The sequence below is a fragment of the Triplophysa dalaica genome, chromosome 2 (genome assembly GCF_015846415.1).
Source record: "Triplophysa dalaica isolate WHDGS20190420 chromosome 2, ASM1584641v1, whole genome shotgun sequence".
NCBI classification, from domain to species: domain Eukaryota; kingdom Metazoa; phylum Chordata; class Actinopteri; order Cypriniformes; family Nemacheilidae; genus Triplophysa; species Triplophysa dalaica.
In genome coordinates this window covers 13,516,591-13,535,239 of record NC_079543.1, presented here as the reverse complement: position 1 = coordinate 13,535,239, position 18,649 = coordinate 13,516,591, and the positions used below count along the sequence as shown (strand labels likewise).

The 18,649-nt window shown below is 38.5% G+C and overlaps 1 protein-coding gene across 2 annotated transcripts in view; it reads left to right on the top strand.

Annotated features, from left to right (window-relative positions):
• The first annotated feature begins 6,999 nt into the window (after positions 1–6,999).
• Positions 7,000–18,649, top strand: part of prkx (protein kinase X-linked) — a 45,963-nt gene continuing 34,313 nt past the window's right edge. Inside the window, exons 1-2 of one of the 2 annotated variants that reach the window (XM_056729463.1) lie at positions 7,000–7,225; positions 7,478–7,661. In XM_056729463.1, coding sequence (XP_056585441.1) covers positions 7,499–7,661 — 163 coding nt within the window. In that variant the 5' untranslated portion in view covers positions 7,000–7,225; positions 7,478–7,498. Of the gene's footprint in view, positions 7,662–18,649 lie in introns of both variants that reach the window. The other variant, XM_056729456.1, reaches the window with a different exon arrangement.

Here is an 18,649-nt window from a genome sequence, read left to right as displayed (position 1 = left end):
TTCTAGTATCTGTATTGATAAGCTTAGCCTTGCCACAGTATTTTCTAGTTCTAGTCTTGTTTATTTCTGTTATTAGTAATTGTTCCCCTGCCTCTCCCTGTGGTTTTCTGCTCTGCCCTGCAGTTCCCTCTGGCGCCCCCGGATCTCTACAGTTCCATCATCGAGGCTTCTCACCTCTGGCGGCGCACGCACTCCCTGACGGGGTTGTTCGATTCTCTCTTTGTGAGTTTGACGGGTCAAGATTACTCCCTGCACCCATGTTTCCGTTTGTTGGTTAAGCTCTCTCCGAGTGGGTTCCACATCTCTCTTCGTGAGTTTTGCCGGGTCGAGTTTCTCCCTTTGGACTGTGTGCCGCAAATGCTGCCTGGATTATTGTTTAGTGGACTGTTCTTTGGTTATTGGATCTATTATTGTCCACGGACCGAGATCTTTTGTGGTTCTCGATCTCTCCCAGACAAGGTGTCTGCTCTGCAGCGGATCGAGTCTCTCCCTGCCAATCTCGGTGGTGCTGCTTTTGGACTGGTTTTGAACAGTTTATGTCTATTATCAATAAAGACCTTTGTTATTCCCTGCATCTGTGTCCTCCATCTTGCTATCTGATGACACTGGCGGCGACACACTTTCCACCGGCCGGTTACTAATAAGGTAGTCCTTACACAATAAAAGTATGTCTCATCGTTTACTTTCGCGTTCAGAAATAACATGGATAAACGGACTGCGTTCTCCCGAGTTCAAACTCCCGAGTCTGAACTTGCCAAGTCCGATCTAGTAAGGACACAAGTCCATTCTTTGCCTTCTTGGAATTGTGAAACTGCCTATATCTAACAAGCCTTGCGTAGGATGGTGTAATGAACAGTGGGCATAGAACCGTAACAGTATGAAATTAAATTAAACATTATCTCTGCATTAGAGACTCCTCATCATTATCAGTCCCATGACCTGGTATGGTCATTGGGTCGCTGTATTGTTTAAGATCTAACCAGGTCCCTCATTTTTGGCTTGGTCATGTGCTATTGCCTGTGTCTCTGCAAAGCTTTTCATAGTCCATTCTGTAATGTTGTCAGCCCACTTCTACCACTGTCTGCCTTGTGTTCTGCCTCCTGGGACGCTACCTAGGAGGATTGATTTGGATAAGTTGTTCGCTCTAACAACATGTCCATACCATTTCAGCTTCTTCTTTCTAACTGCAGTGAGTAGATCTCCACACTAGCCTGCTTCGCGCCTGATGATATTTCTCACCAATTCATTTGTGATATGATCCTTGTAAGAGATGCCATGGTTCTATAGCATCTCTTTTCTAATGCCTGTTTTCGTTCAGAGACTAATACACAATGCTTATACAGATGATGGACAAACTGCAAAAAATTGAAGAAAACAGGTTTTACCTGATTACTAGGACTATAGTTCTATGGGGTTACACATATCTATTTTAATTTGGATCACAGCCTCTCAAGGACACGTGCGACAGGCTCATCAGTGTGTGTTGTTGATTGCAACTGCTTAATTAGCGTAATTATAGCTAAGGTGAAAGGATAGCTAATGTTTTTCTTTCTGTTGGCTCTTGGAACACTCTATGACGGATTAAATCTAGCCACTGCAACAAGTATACCAATGTGTATATTGTCATGACTTTATAGCTTTTCCAGCTTCCTGAATCAGTAGAATAGTTGCATAGTTATATTTACTGAAGTAACATTTATGTGGAGTAGAAACTAATAAAAAATCAGTTTATCTCTAATGTTCCTGAGCTGTTCCAGCTGCTGTAACGGTCAAGGTATTTCTCATTCCCTCACCACAAAATGTATGTGGTAAAATTCATACACTCTTGTTCATTTAATCTCCAGACCATGCTTGGTACACTGATATCTCTATAACATCACCTATCCCGCATTGCTTGACCTCACTTGAGTGGCCTTGAGTTCCTCAATGCTCTTTCACGATGTTGCAGGAAAGCTGCCGCTTATCTCTAGGGCTGAAAAGTTATGGAGCATAAAGTCCTCTGTTTGAAATTGATAAAGTGTGGAGGACTGCGTTTCCCATCAGACCAACGAGCTTATCGGTACAACCAGCCTGGAGTGATAGCCTGCAATGCTGCGCTCTAAGGAACAAGGATGACCCTGGAGCTGGTCATGGGGGACACTCTCTCTGGAGACTGTTTTGATGTGGCTGCACTGGAGGGTTTTTCTTTTTAAAGTAAACTTACTGCTGTGGTTTAGTTTTCTAAACAGTCCAGTCACAAGGAGGCAAAGCACATTGAACTGTTCCTTTTGCACTAGCAGCGCTGTCATTAAAAATGGGTAAGAGTATGCAGTGTGTTCGTGGAGTTTACCCTGTTTTATTTGGGACAGAAGTGCCTTCACAAAACCTGAATTTGATACATTGCAAGGTCACCCCAAATGTCTACTGTCTATAATTCACATGACTTAATTTACATGCTAAAACATAGTTCAATAGTCCAATAGGTCCATTGTTGCTGAAAATAACCCAATATATATTTTCTTATCTAACAGTGTATCTTTGACCAAGCAAACACTTGAAATTGTATTTTACCATTAGAGTCAATCACAGATGACTCTAGTGTGTGCAGGTGAGAAGGAAAGGTTCATGTATTTGTGTATATATGTGAATGACTTTAAAAGAATCAGGCTTACAAGGCAAACTGCACATTCTGAAAAAACGAGTTTCTTTTAGGACAGTAAGACCAGCACTGAATCCTCCTGTTGTCCCATTTTTATCAGTGGTGTAATGTAAAGAGGGGTACCTTCCCACACACAGACAATATGCTTTGGAGTGAATGAATGAGGCAGAGAACATACAAACACACAGCAGGAAATTGTTGCTTTCATACATGAGTATCCAATTGGATTGCAGCTTTCATACAGACAATATATATATATATATTCTGTATATAGACTGGTTAGCTTGTATAAGGCCATTCATTGCTGTCACGGCTGCATTGCTGCCTTATATTTCATGTCGATCGCATCTATTAACAGTTTAGTTGCTATAGTTTATACATTCATCATTTCTTTTTGATTTCAGCGACAAAACAGAGTTATTTCTAATCATGCCTGCAAGAGATGTTTTTCCTCTCCTCTCTGGATGGTGCTCTGTTTCTCCCTGGTTGGTCTCTTGGTATTCCATGCACTGGCTGACAAAGTGAGTGCTTATAAAACATGCAGAATGCCATCTGTGACTTTTTTCCTTTGGGCATGACTTCTAATCAACAGCAGTCACAGAGCTTTGTTCATTTCTTTTGTTCTGTTGATGCACACGGCATCACAACATCCAAGCCTTCACTTCAGTTCACTGCTGATAATTGGATTGTGCGAACAGTTTGTGCTTGTGAACGTTGTCGCAGATTTATAAATATCTTATTTGTTCAGCTGCTTTCTGTGGTTTCCTTGTGTGTAGGAAGTCTTTACTGGTCTAACGGTGGCTGAAAAAAGTTTTTGAAAGCTATTTCAGTTTGCCTCTGGGTGTCATCAAAAATAAATATTTTCACATCAAATAGGGGATTACATTTTGCAGATCGAGGATAAGATTTTGCCAGTTTAATCTTCCCCTGGCTTTTTCTTCTTACTTTCATCTATTTCTCCCTTTATTTTTTATTTTTATCAGTTTTGCATTTTGTCCTTTTTCCGCTCACAAATTAAAGACCTATTAGAATACATCTTACAGCAATACCCAAAGTGCCTGCTAGGGGGCAACAGTAACCATAGAACAGATGGTCGGGACAAGAGACACGTCAACAAAGGGATATGTAGACACACTTCCAGGCTTCTCACAGCAGCCACTAAATGAGAAATTACACACTCTGTGAGTTAGATGATGACTAACCGGAGCAGATGGCTGAAGGATGTTCTAATGTTGTATGTACTGTAGCTCTACAATACACATGCTTTAGGGAAAGAACTGAACATTGGTTGCAACATCACTGAGTGTGCAGTAATCATGTTAAACATCTAATCCAGTATAATAAACTGAAATGGTCAATCACTTTTTATTCATAAATGACTCTGATGTGCTTCTTGCCACTTCCTTTCTTAATTTATCAAGAAAAAAAACACGTGCCATAAATAAACACTGGCTACTCCTTAAAAAGCAACAGAAGTAGCTGAATCACCTGTTCCCACAGATGGCATCCAGCTGTTACGGATGAGGAGAGTGATGGGAAGGAAGCTTCTCCGGTGGGATGTTAACTGTGGGATCTTTTCCATACAGATGGTGCCTAAATACATCTCAAGTAAATAGTTGTGTCTAAATATTTAAATGATTTAAGTGAAAACTGGGTTTTATGTCTGAGACTAGAGCATTGTTATGGCTATATTTGAAAACTGTGCTGATTTAAAAAAGGGATAGGCTAAGTACTTTAACAGGAAATGTTCAGAATAGTCTGTCTAAATCCCTCTGGAGTAGAGTCAGCTGCTCATCTTCCACGCAAATGTTTTCCGCACTATAAATGGCAACCCAGACCAATGAGATAGTGGCCAAGCACTTCTTTATGCAGTCTTTTAATACTGGAGATCATAACGCTGTCCTTTATTTTTTACTGTGGTCCACAAACAGGAAGAACCAGATAACGGAAATGGTTTTGACTTTCTCTTTCTGGTCATTAGAGTTTTTTTCCTTATGAACTAACAGTGTATTTTGTAATGCATTGAAAGCCGAGTTGAGTTCATTCCAACTGTTGTTTCCATAATCATTTATTTTCATATCTCAACCGAATTGTGATAACATGAATAATTTGTTTGTGGTGCGGAAATGGTCAGTGACATGTTTTGAGGAAAGTCAAGTATGGAGGCTGTTCTGCATTCAATTCTCTTGTTTGTAAGAATATATTGCATTACAGAGCCGTCAAATCAAATAAATAAATAAATAGATGGTTTAAATTGAATGATAAGTACACTTACAGTATCTAAGCCTCATAATTTAAGAGGTATGAGCAATTCAGATGAAAGATACCCACGCTGTCACGATTTGTGCATTTTCTCACAGTGTTTATCTCAGGTTTAACTAGAATGCCTTAAGTGCTCTCTTCTTGAGAACCTTGTGATGTCAGACACATAAGTGGAATAATCCTGGCCCAAAGCCACCTAAAAAATCAGGAAAATAAAATATTGCATGTGTGGGGTTGCATATGTGTGTGTGCATACAACAAGGGCAGTTTTACTGAGACTGACTTATCCAAGGGTGAGATACCAAAGCCATTGTCATTATCAAACTGTTTAATTCACAAAAACAGCCAAGTGACTTTGCGTGATGCACTGTGCGACCAGAGGGTCCCAACACACAACTTGAAAAACCCTCTATTATAAAATGGTACTCTAAAATGGTTGCTGACAGACAACTGACTTGTATGTTGTTCTTGCAAGAAAGGCCTGTTATGCCACTTATTATCAGCAGAAACATGTTCAAACAGCTACCTGCCAGTTATGTTGCAACAGACCGTCTGTTAAGATCTAAATGCTACCCTGACATTGTATGCACCAGCTGACTGTAACTCTCAGAAATGCAGTGTTCCAAGGGCATTGGTGACTGCAGAGGCTGTTACCCTGTCAGTGAATATGATATGTACTCAGACTGACAGCCTCTGAAAGGCCTAATGGAGGTCTGCAAGCTAACCATGCAAGCCAACAGTCTATTTACTCTCCCAATGATAGCTGAATAATATGACATTGCAGTACTTGCTACAAGGAAAAGACTCAATCATCGTTAGGTAACAAAATACATGCATCGGAAAAACTAAAACATATGTGGTTGATAGCTTATAAAATATTATTGTAAGCTGAAGCTCAACTTTCTTTCAACAGGAATGAAAGAATAACCGGTTTCAAAAAAACATCTGTAATAATAACACTATTTTTATGGCTCTGCAAGACTCTTAAAGACTATATCCAAGTGTTTTACTCGCTGAACGAGTATGAAGTAAAGACTAGATGAAACAGAATAAAGCCTTTTAAAGTCTTTGGATTGTAAATATAACATTTTAAATGTCCAGCTTTGATCTGTTCACAGGGAGGTCACAGACAGTTAGGTGCATAAATGAGCACCTTACACATGGACAAGTGTACAAGCAAGCTGTACATTTTGTCTGAAATCATTAGCTGGTGACATGTTAAGAATTTTAAAAGAAGATGGGTATGTGCTTTAGATTTGCCTTAAAAATATCCTGGTCTAAATATCGTTTTTCCACATGTTGCATTACTAGAATAACATATAGTATAGTATGGCTGGGCTCGAAAGCATCTTGGTTTTTAATATTTTTTGTATGTGTCAATGGTGCTTTACACAAACAGCTCAAATGAAGCACTGATATCTATATTAGTTCTCTTATGCCGTCTTGTAAAATATTGTTTTATGTTAATGTGACAAAGTGATTCATTTGAAATGTATAATTATAATTTACAAACTATTGTAAATGTACAGTTAATTATTTTATTGACCATATGGAATATTTGATATAGGCAATTCGTAGTGAAATCAGAGTAACCACAGCGAAAAAGGGATGCATTTTAATCTGCCATAGCAAAAAAATTCCAGATTTGTTCAATCTTGTTTTAAGGAAACGTATCCTGTTAATAAAGTGTATTCATAATAACATGCTCATTTAGGTCTATATAATGTTGTAAACAGGTGGTGAGTAATGATTTTAGAAAATAGTAATGTATGATGAATTGTACAAATACGTCCATGTACATACTATGCATACATATAAATATATTTGAAAGATCCATTTTACTGTCTTCCTAGAGGTGTCCGCCTTCCTATCCTAAAATAGGCTATCCTATCCGGTTTCTGTTCTCGGGGCGTGGTTATGTATGCGTTGTCTGCATGTGCTTGGAACCGCAGAGAAAATACGCACAGTCAAGATGTCAATCATAAAACGCACCGCCTTAACTATCGCTCGATTGGTCATTACAGAAGATGAGCAGCATTTGATTGGTGAACGCCGCTGTCTGTCAATTTTCAAGCGTTTCTCTGCTTCCTTGCCGCCGAGCGATGTTTTGAGGGGAAATGGGTTCATGTTTCTTGGTGGGGACGGAAGGGGAAGTAAATAATTTAAATGTCTCTAATACCTGGGAATCTACATTTGATAGAACAGCAATCAACCTGTCCAAACAGTATCCAGAACACTTCGACCGGAAAAAACTCCTGGATTCGTAAGACTGAAGTTTAAGAGTCCCGTCTTTGTTTGTTGAAGGCAGGGGACGTCCGCGATAAAGTAAAGAATACATTACGGTTCAGTTGACATTATTAGCTTAATATTTTAACTAACGTTACTTGTTGTTTGCTAGTCTTAACCGAACAGAAATATATATTGTTATGGTAAGCGGAGCTTCACAGTCCGGTACAGGCAAACAAAGGAGATGTTAACTTGACCGAACCATATCAATGTGTTTATTATTAATATCGCGTTTTCCAGAAAGGGAGATATTGGACTTTATATCTAAAAAAACGCCGTTATTGTGGCTAGAAATAGGAAAGCACACAGAAGATGGCATCGACAAAGGGCAAAACCGGAATAAATAATGAAAGCAGTTGTGGTCGGGATAGTGGCAGGACAGACGCAGGCAGTCCCACGTCATCCGCAGGGGCCGCATCCCTGCCCTCCAACAGGATTTATTCTCTAGATGACCTGGACACTATTGCCACAGTCGGTAAGTTGGTCCTTTTAACAAATAAGAATAATGTTCAGTGAACAAAAGAGATATCAAATTTCCCATAGGTTCATGTAGTCGCATATTCTCCCAGAGGGGTAACCCCTGATTGTCCCATCCAGACACTTCAATATAATGCCATTTCAAGGTTCAGTTTTTGATCCAAGGTTTATCCTTTTGACTACATAATTGTACAGAGACAAGCCAAAGCTTGTAACCGGATATAAAGTTGCCTTGGGAATTACCTTGGGGTTGACAGAGGTAATAGGCTGTCAGGTACACCTGCATTCTTACCTTACATATTGCCTCTATGGTTCAGAATTTCACATTTTACCATTTGTTACTCGTTGCAAGCTGCTTTCCATCAAATTTAACCTGATTCAATATTTGAAGGTGCCATTCTATACAAAAATGATACAAAGCCCAGTTCACAAACCACATAACACTATTACACAAAATAGGCATGTCATCTGTTGATTAGATCATTGTGCAGAAAATGTCACTGCTATATGCACAATGCTAATGGTGAAATGAATTTGTAATTTCCTTCTACTAATTTGTTTCAGTTCTTTTGTTGTCTTCAATGATATATCCGATGAGAATACTAAGTGTGGTGCTTTATTTATTCTGGATCTTCCTCGCGCCTCTGAAGACCTCACTATCTCAGTTCACTCACAGCTCTAACACATTTTAATTACTTTCATTACACACCTTCTCTTATACTCCTGCATTTGTCATATTTTAAGTACCTGCTACATGCTGTGCTTGCTAACAGCGTAAGACACATCTGTAGGGAGTTAATATCAAGTAAATAAAATCTTACATGTTAACCGAATGTTTAGCTTCTGAGACGATGTCCGCTTGTTTACATTTTAAACGCATGACAGCTGCATGTTTATTATTTTCTCAGCATATTTGTATACTGGTTCTTGCCACCATGCAATGTCAGGTAGTAACTGGCTGAGCTATTACTCATGTCATGCCACACTATTACCAACAAACTTGACCTTGGAACAACCTACATTTAACAACAGTGTTTATGCTGCTTTTTATTGTGTGTGTTAGCATGAACACACATATGGATTAAAGTGTCTGCAAAATAAATGTAATTAGAATTAGGGATGCACAATAAATTATTTGGTATTCGGTATTGGCCGATAATACAATTTAGGTCGATATATATTAAAGCCAATAAATATGTATAATTTCCTCTGGTTGAACCATTTCAGCTGCATGCTGCTCACAGTTAAAATCCAGTACAGTACTGTCTTATGAAGTTTGTAGATATTTATGAATGTGTAAATTATAGGAATAAAAACATATTGTTTGAAGCTGACTGCTGTCTAAATGCTTTCCATCTTGAGACTTGTTACAGTTTTCTGTAACTCTTTTCTGGTTTGCTCCGGAAGAACAACTTTAATTTGTTATTAAATAAACGTTATACTAGAAAAGTTAAAGAATCTATAATAAGCATTAAGTAGGCTTGGTACATGTTTTTCAGGGGAAACATAGAATGTTCAGTCTCAGAAAATGTTAGATTAATATTTAGGTACTGTATATCAGCCAATATATCGATTATCTGCTTCTAATGTTCAAGAATTATTGTTTTCCGTTATCGGCCAAAAGTTACATATCGGTGCATCCCTAATTAGAATACTTTACTTTGTTGTAATTTTGGGTCACTGTACCATTTACTTGCATTGCATGAAAAATGTCTCATGTTGTGTTTTATAGAAAAAAGAACATCATACAGGTGTGGAATGACGTGTGAGTAAATGATAACCTAATTTTAAAGAATGGTGATGCCCTTAGGTGAGTGCTTTAGGGTTAGGAGGAGAGTTAGTTTAATAACCAGGTCAGGTATGAAGTAGTGTACAAGTTCCAGCATGTTTTAGTTAAGATTTAATAGTGTTGCTTATTGTTGCTCTGTGTTTTGGACAATTAATAAAAAGGATTCCCCAAGTGTTTTTTTTAACTGAAAGTACCTGTAGAGTCAAAATAAGACCATATTATCACTTTTTTAGATTGTGAGGTTTCACAAGAATTAGCCGACCATGGATTCCTGTTTGGAAGATGCTAAAGGTCTTTTGTAGGCTTAAACTGGTAAAAAAAAAAACCCACCTAGGCTGCTTTTATACAATGGTGGAGTGGGAAACAGAAACACGAGGACACACGACAGCGTAACTTAGCATTCACACCAGACGCGACTTGTGCGAATAAATCGCGCTATTCACGCATAGTTGGACGCTTGATCATCTAGAGTTTACTCGCTTCATTCACACCTGAAATTCATTTCACAACAGAGACGCGAATTCGGATTATGGGAGGGGCTCATGCCAGGCGGCTCCAGTCTCGTGTGTAAATATATATATATTTATATATAGCTCAAATTGGGTAAAGAGCGTTTTTACAATTGACCAGATTATCCGACCCCCTCACTCACTTTCTTCCAAGCGAGATCCTTTTTATTCCTGTTTCGGTAAAAGTAAGAAGATGTATCGTACAGCTCCGGGTATCCACATACTGCTAAATAAATTAAAACGCTTTGTCATGCATGCCAGGCCAGTTGATGGCATTGTTGTGTTGTAAAGAAACACCACGTGCCAGCCCACATACGCATACCCTGTTTTAAAGGACTCATCGGATGAGCACTGTCAACAAGTTGTTATGATTTATTAGGGTCTTCATGAAATGTCTGGAACATATTTTGCTTAAAAACACTCAATGGCTGTGTAAACAAAACCCTTTTTGCCTCGTCAAAAACAGCTATGCTCACAGCAACCCATTTCGGTCCATGCCTCTTTAACAGTGTTATGCAATTTACTTCCTAACTGTAATACATTACAGATTACTTGTTACTGTTATTTAAAAGTAATCCCTTACCTTACAATATTACTGTCTCAGAATTGTCTCTCCTGTATTACTTTTTGAGTTACTTTCACCAAAATAACTACAGAAGTAGAACTTAACATTATAAAAAAAGTCTTTGTATTTTTGTATTTTCAAAATACATTTTGCCAATACAAAATATTGTTACAAATTAATAATATTTGTATTTCAAATGGATGTATTTGAGAAACTGCAATCTAATAAGGAGGTTGATTGGCAAAAACAATTTTAGTTTGAAAATACAAAAATACTAAGATTAAATATATTTAAATATTTTTTAAATGTATTTAGATACAAAATAGTCCCATCCAATCACACCCACTCACCACACGGGTCTATTCACGAACAGGAAATAGAATTTACTTGCGGGATTTTTGAGTTGTTAATGTCTCGCAGGCGAAAAGTTTGTTATAACGCAAGCATAACTGAACATGTACCGAATAAAAAATCACTGAAATTTAATTAGTAATGCCTCACACTACTGCGTTACAGCAAAACATAAAATGTTACTGTTACTGTAAAACATAACTTTTGTAACGCATTACTCCCAACACTGCTCTTTAATGATAATGAGTTACAGCAAATAGACGTAAGCCAGATGGATTTTGCTATCTGGGTAACTGGGTTCTTGTTTTTCAAGTTTTTTGAGTTGGTAGATGCATCGGGGACCCAATTATAGCACTTACACGGTGATAAACTTAGATTTTTATCTGATGAGCCCTTTAAGATAAAAGCGCTTGTAATACACTTTGTCTGCGTGTATTTGTGTTTATAGTATGTTAATAAATATAATGTCTCCGCTGGTCATTGTGACGCAGTAAATGTACTTTTTGCTGGAGAAATTATAATAAGTACAGGGCTTGACATTAAGCATTGTCATGTGGTTGTCCTTCAAATAAATGTCTCATTCATTTGTCCGAATACAAAAATTACATGAATGAATTCTCAATATAACTGTTTCTGATTTAGATTACAAGTTTGCTTATAAGCATTTTAACTAGTGTCCACTTAGGCTGCCTGATTTGGTTATAGGCCTACTCTCCATTACTGCTGTAAAACAAAGACATGCAGTTATTATTATTAGTGTTAAAGTCACCATGAAACGGAAGTTGAGATTGACTTCTTTTCCATATTGTGCTGTGTGTCCGAGTGTAACGGCTTCTGAAATTAGAAAAAAATGTAGGGTTAGGCTTTATTTTTCCCTTCTCTTTTTGATTAGTTTGTTGTAATGGTGTGTTCAGACCAAACGCGAATGGCGCGTCAAGCGCGAGTGATTTACATGTTAAGTCAATGCAAAGACGCGATAGACCTACTTGTTCAAGCGTCCAAGTACACGCGAATAGCGCGATTTATTCGCGCAATTCGCGTTCGGTCTGAACACAACATAAGTTGGGCCTGTAGGGCAGGGCTAAAAATGCCTGGCCATTGGACAGTCAGTATAGTCCTACCTTTTTTTTGTTGCTGACGTCATGTGGTGAAGAGTTGTTGTTGAGAGGGGGAGAGGAGTTTAACGTTTTTGATTAAAGATTACAAGTGCAAATTAATAAAAAAAAGGCAATAATTCAATATAATATGCAAGGGCGTCGATTTGGGCCCCGCTACCAATATTCAGGGAACACTAAATTGTCCTTACCAATAATTTCAACCAAACAATTAATCTGCACCTATATATAACCACTGGTGTCCGTCTGTGTCTTGTGTTTTTATTCATTACTTATTCTATTCAACATTTATTTATCCAGAAATAAAGTGGTTCTGGACATAATTCACTCAGACACGCAGAACAGCCAGATGACATTTAAAGGGGTCATGTGTCATGAATATGTGTTTTTCTGTGTCTTTGGTGCGTTATAAGTTCCCCATGTATGTATTAGACACATAAAATTGCAAAAATTTAAGTGTCAGAACAAAATATATATTCTGTCTAAAAGCAAATGCTGACCAAGACCTGCCTCAAATACCTGGTGTAACCACACCCCCACAAATCCACGTCTGTTCATGGTATGAATTGACTAAGTCCGCCAAAATGTATACGTAAGTAAGACTCCATCAAATAACAGGATTCTTCATCTAGTTAACACACTTGGACTTAGTGCTGTGCACTATTGATTATTGTCACATACACACAAACAAGCCCAACCACGACAAATGCACTTGACAAAAACACGCTGCTTTGTCTAATGCATCCATTCTTATTATTTTAAATGTATGTTGCCCTGGGCAGTCGTGGCTTAATTGTTAGGGAGACGGTCTCGTGACTAGAAGGTTGCCGGTTCGATCCTCAGGGCCGGCGGGTAATGATTGAGGTGCCCTTGAGCAAGGCACCTAACCCCTACTTGCTCCCCAGGCGCTGCAGTGATAGCTGCCCACTGTTCCGGATGTATTTGTGTTCACCACTTGCTGTGCGTGTGTTCACTACTCTCTGGATGGGTTAAAAGCAGAGGTATATCTCGGATAGGTCAAAATAGGTCACTTTCACTTTCTTTCACTGTTGTTGTCCGACAGGCAAGTAAAATTCTCTCTCACTTGACCATACAAAACATTTACTTGTCCTGGAGAAGCGTCAATATCGAGCCCTGAAGGATGTCATGCGGCACAAACATGCAACATGTAGGCCGGAGGGATGTGCAGGAATATCCACAATAACTACGAATATTAAAAATGCTATTCGAATAATAATATTTTTATATGAATAAAACTGCACAAAACAAGGTAAAATTACCTCTACAGAAGAACTTAGAGTTGTCACGTCTTATTTAACGCTTCTTCACTTCATCTGTAATTTATAATATACAGAAAATATAAAAAAAATATTTGTATGTGTTCCTAAATCTTTGTTCACTCATATCGCAAGCTAGTTTAAATATTTTGAATTTACACACCTGATGCCCGGATCGCTTTTTATGCCTCGGCTAACATTAGCTTATAAAAAGGTTTCAAAACTGGTGAGCCACAGAATTCATTAACAGTACTTACATTAGGTATAAAAATACCAATTAAATATTAAATGATTAACAATAATAACTTGTTTGGAGCAGTTGTTCTTAATATATTTTTAGCGAAAGCATATGATTTTACTAAGTAATACTAATTTCCACAACTTGAAACATGAAAATAAAAGTACATTCCACTGCAACTAATGTTAATGTATTTGGCCTTAACTCTGCACCTTTTTCCATACCTTGAAGACTGAATTTTCCATCTAGACGTTTAAATACGGTCAAGACAGACAAAACAGCTAAACAACACAGACACTGACCATGAGCGACAAGTAAAACAATATTTATATGCAGTGCTGATAAGCAGGAAATATCTTAAAAAAAATTGTTGAACTGGTGCAAGTGGATCATTTTCTAACAGTTTTTGATATCTTGATAGCGGTAAATGCAGCTTATTGGAGGTTATCCAGTCCCACTAGTCTGAGGAAGTTGGATACAATGAAAGGCTATTACTTAAACACAGGCTTTGTCGTGAAGGGCTGCAGGTGCTTTACTGAGACATGGTGCTCAGCTTTGCTAAATAACTTACAGCCTCTCTACACTCTTAAAAATAATGGTGCTTCAAAAGCTCTGTGATGCCACAAAAGAACCTTATTTTGTCTGATTGGTTCCATAAAGAACCCTTAACATCGAAAAAAGTGAAAAAAGTTTCTTGGGGATAGTTCTTTAAAGAACCTTTGACCAAAAATGGTTCTTCTATGGCATCGCACTGAAGAACCTTTCAAGCACTTTTTTTTAAAGATATAAAGAGTTTTAATAAGTAAATCAAAGAAAATACTGTTTGTCAATAATCACACTTAAAATGCAGCCACACATGTTTAGACAGCATGAAATAATCTGTGACGGTCTTTGAAGTACATGTCTGACATAAAAATTCATATACAACAAGCAAAAAAATGTTGCTTGTTGAAAAAAAAATTCAGTAAGGAATTCCTCTAAAACATATCCTTCTACCATACCATTTAGTTACCATTTAGTTATTTATAAAAAGGTGAGTGTAAATAGGGCTGTCATGATTAAAAAGTTTAAATAATGATGTGATTTGAAACAATTGATGTCATCAGTTGATTGTAAATATGATTTGGTACAAAAGCAGTATCCAAGAAAGGTCTAGTCCTTTAGGAGCAAAGATGGGCCGAGGATCGCCAGTTTGCCAACAAATACGTGAGAAAATTATTAAAATGTTTAAAGACAATGTTCCTCGAAGAAAGATAGGAAAAGATTTGGATATTTCACCTTCAACAGTGCATAATATAATTAAAAGATTCAAGGAATCTGGAGATATTCAGTGCGTAAAGGACAAAAAGCGCAAGCTGAACAACTGTGATCTCCAATCCCTCAGGCGGCACTGCATCAAGAATAGTCATTTATCTATAAGCGATATTGGCAAACCCTTTGTCAAGTACCACAATACGTAGTTACATCCACAAATGCCATTTAAAACTGTACTGTGCCATAAGGAAGCCCTAGGTTAACAGTGTCCAGAACCGCCGTCGACTTCGCTGGGCTAGGAGGCATCTGGGATGGACCATCACAAAGTGGAAACGTGTAGTGTGGTCAGATGAATCAGTATTTCATATATTTTTTGGGAGGAATGGATGCCGTGTGCTCCGGACCAAAGAAGACAAGGATCATCCAAACTGTTACCAGCAACAAGTCCAAAAGCCAGGGTCTGTCATGGTATGGGGTTGTGTCAGTGCTCTTGGCCAACGGAACTTTTACTTCTGTGATGGCACCTTTAATGCTACAAAATCTATAGAGATTTTGGAGCACAATATGCTGTGCCCCTTTTCCAGGGACGTCCATGCATATTTCAACAAGACAATGCAAAACAGACACTGTCTCTCTCAATCTTGATAGTGCTCCGGACACACGGTCTATATCCAGGCCCTTGTTAATGGCAAGATGCAAGTTGTGCCCAAAGCAGGGGACCAATGCGAAGTCCTGCTGAAATGCTTTCTTGTTTTGTCTGTGGTGATACCAGCCATGAATGACATATCCAGCTTCCACGTTTGATTTCTTCATAGGCCTCCCTCAAGTATTCTGAAGTGTGCTTACAGTTCAGACTAACACACCAAACACCAGCTCTGCATGTTCCAAGATTGTTATAAATTGCACAGTTACTGCCAATTTACATGAGCACATGAGACTAGTCAGTCAGAGGAGGCGGGGCTCTGTTGGTACTGCGTGGCTCTCACTTGCAGTGTGTCGGAGAGGAGAAATAGAATGGGAAAGTGCAGCTTGCATCGATATATCGATACTGTTAGACATGAGTATTGGAATCATTTCCATATATTTTTGACAACACCACTCCATAATCTTCAAATTGCTCACTGTCACAATAACTAAATCAATAAAGTTGCAAAACATCCACCGTTAAGCATAAAATGAAACATCCCATTCCTCTATAAAGTAGGGGACAGAATGTTGATGTAGTTTATAAGTGCTGTCAGTGTGTAATAGGGGTGTAACGATACTTCGTACAACAATATTTCGCAATGCGAAAATGTCACAAACTGATACAATCAGAGGAGGTGACATTGAAGCAGGTGTTGTCCAGCCAGTGTTCAAAGAAGAACTAGGGATGTTAAAAGGCACCATTGCGACTCTCCATTTACCACAGGATGATTCACCAAGATTTTTCAGACCGAGATCACTACCTTATGCCCTGAAGCCAAAGGTGGAAGAAGAGATTAATCGGTTGCTGAGAGACAAAATCATATCACCATTTAAGTATGCAGAATTGGCTGCCCCACTTGTGCCTATCTTAAAACCAAATGGAAGTATAAGATTGTGTGGTGACTATAAACTCCCAGTGAAGAAAGTGACTACACTGGAGCAATATGCAATCTTTTTTGCAAGACTCAAAAGCAGTTCACAAAGCTTGATATGAGTTACGCATACCAACAAATCATCATGGATGAACCTTCTAATAAATATCTGACAGTGAATACACACAAAGGATTATTCACATACGTTCATTTACCATTTGGAGTGCCTTAAGCATCTGCCATCTTCCAGAGAACAATAGAGGGATTGTTACAAGGCATTCCAGGAGTTGTTTTTTATCTGGATGATATATTAGTAACTTGAGAAAACCAAGAGAGTCATTTGAAAACCTTGGAGGAAGTGTTGATGAAACATAAAGAAGCAGGTATACGTCTGAAACATGGAAAATGTTTGTTTCTTGCAGATGAAGTGGCATACTTAGGTCATGGAGAGGATGCTCAGGGACTCCATCCAACTGGAACTAAAGTGAAAGCTCCAGAACCTAAGAATGTAACGGAGCTTAAAGCCTACTTGGAATTGTAGAACTACTACAATATATTCTTACCAAATCTGGCAATGTTACTTGCACCTCTACATTTGTTGCTGAGAAAGGATATGCAGTGGACTTGGGAAAAATCACAACAAGAAGCTTTTAAAGAAAGTAAAGCTCTACTGAAATCATCAGAAGTGATTGTGCATTATTCATCAGACTCAGAACTAATTCTAGCTTGTGACGCCACACCTTACGGGGTTGGAGCTGTGCTGTCACAATGGAAAAAGGGAGAAAGTATAGAGAAACCATTGGGGTTCATGTCGAGAACATTGACACAAGCGGGGAAACGTTATTCGCAATTGGACAAGGAAGGATTGGCAGTGATTTTTGGAATACAAAGATTTCACAAGTACTTGAATGGTCATAAATTTACAATCTGCACTGATCATAAACCTTTAATCCACTTGTTCAATGAAGCAAAAGCAGTTCCACAAATGGGATCACCAGCGGATGCATTGAGTAGACTGCCAGTGCCTGGTAAGGGAGAATGTGATGACACAAAGGACCAAGTGCTGATGATGGAGCTGATGGATGACTCGCCAGACAATGCAGAACAAATCCAGAAGTGGACATTGCAAGACGGTACACTCTCCAAAGTGGCCTGTTGAAGTGGAGTCACTACTGTTACCGTACTGTCACAGGAGAGATGCACTAAGTGTGAAGAATGGATATGTGATTTGGTGAGCAAAAATCATCATACCATCGCAAGGGCGAGCTACTGTGTTGAAACAGTTACATCAAACTCATTCATTCATTTCAAGAATGAAAGGATTAGCTCAATCTTACATGTGGTGGCCAGGTATGGACCAGGACATAGAGAGAGTTGTACAGAAATGTGACGCGAGTCAAAGTCTGAAGAAGGCACCTGAACAAAATCCATTACATTCGTGGGAATGGACAAGCTCAACATTGGAAAGACTTCATGTGGACTACGCGGGAAACTGAGAAACAGTTGAGAAACTGAGGAGTTGTTTCAGAACACATGGATTACCAAAAATTCTAGTTGCAGACAATGCAACATGTTTTGAGAGTGAATAGTTTGAAACATTCATGAGGAGGAATTGTAATTCAGTATGTTAAATCAGCACCGTACAATCCTTCTTCAAATCGTCTGGCGAAACGTGCTGTTCCAACTTTCAAGGAAGGGATGAAGAAGATGAAGGAAGAGACTCTGGAAACCAGATCAGTAAGATTTATGTTTACTTACAGGATTACTCCTCATGCAACAACTGGACTATCACCAGCTCAGATGTTAATGTCAAGGAAGTTGAGATCTGCGTTTGACTTATTTCTTCCTGATCTGAAGACCAGAATCCTAAACAAACAACAGAAACAAAAAGAAAGTCATGATAAAAGTTGTAAATTCAAAAGTTTCGAAACTGGGTATTCTGTTTGTGTGAGGAATTACAGTGGTGGACCGAAATCGATTTCAGCAGTTGTTGAAAGTTGTACAAGACCTCTGTCGTACAAAACAGCTCTTGGACAAGGACAAACTGTAAAATGGTATGTGGATCAAATAATAACTCACAGTTCCGATGAGATGCTGGACACTGTACCAATCACAGTAAATGTACAGGAAGAGAAAATTTCAGCAGTGCCAAAATCTGACCGGGTAATTGTACCTGAAGAGCAGGAAATGTCTATCTCTGAAAAGGAGTCAGTGAAAGAAGTGCCTGTGGTTCTGAAGGAAACTACTCAACTGTCAACGGGAGAGAGAGACGTTTCCCTGGTCACTTGAAAGACTTTGTTAATTAATGCAAATCACTAAAGGACTCTTA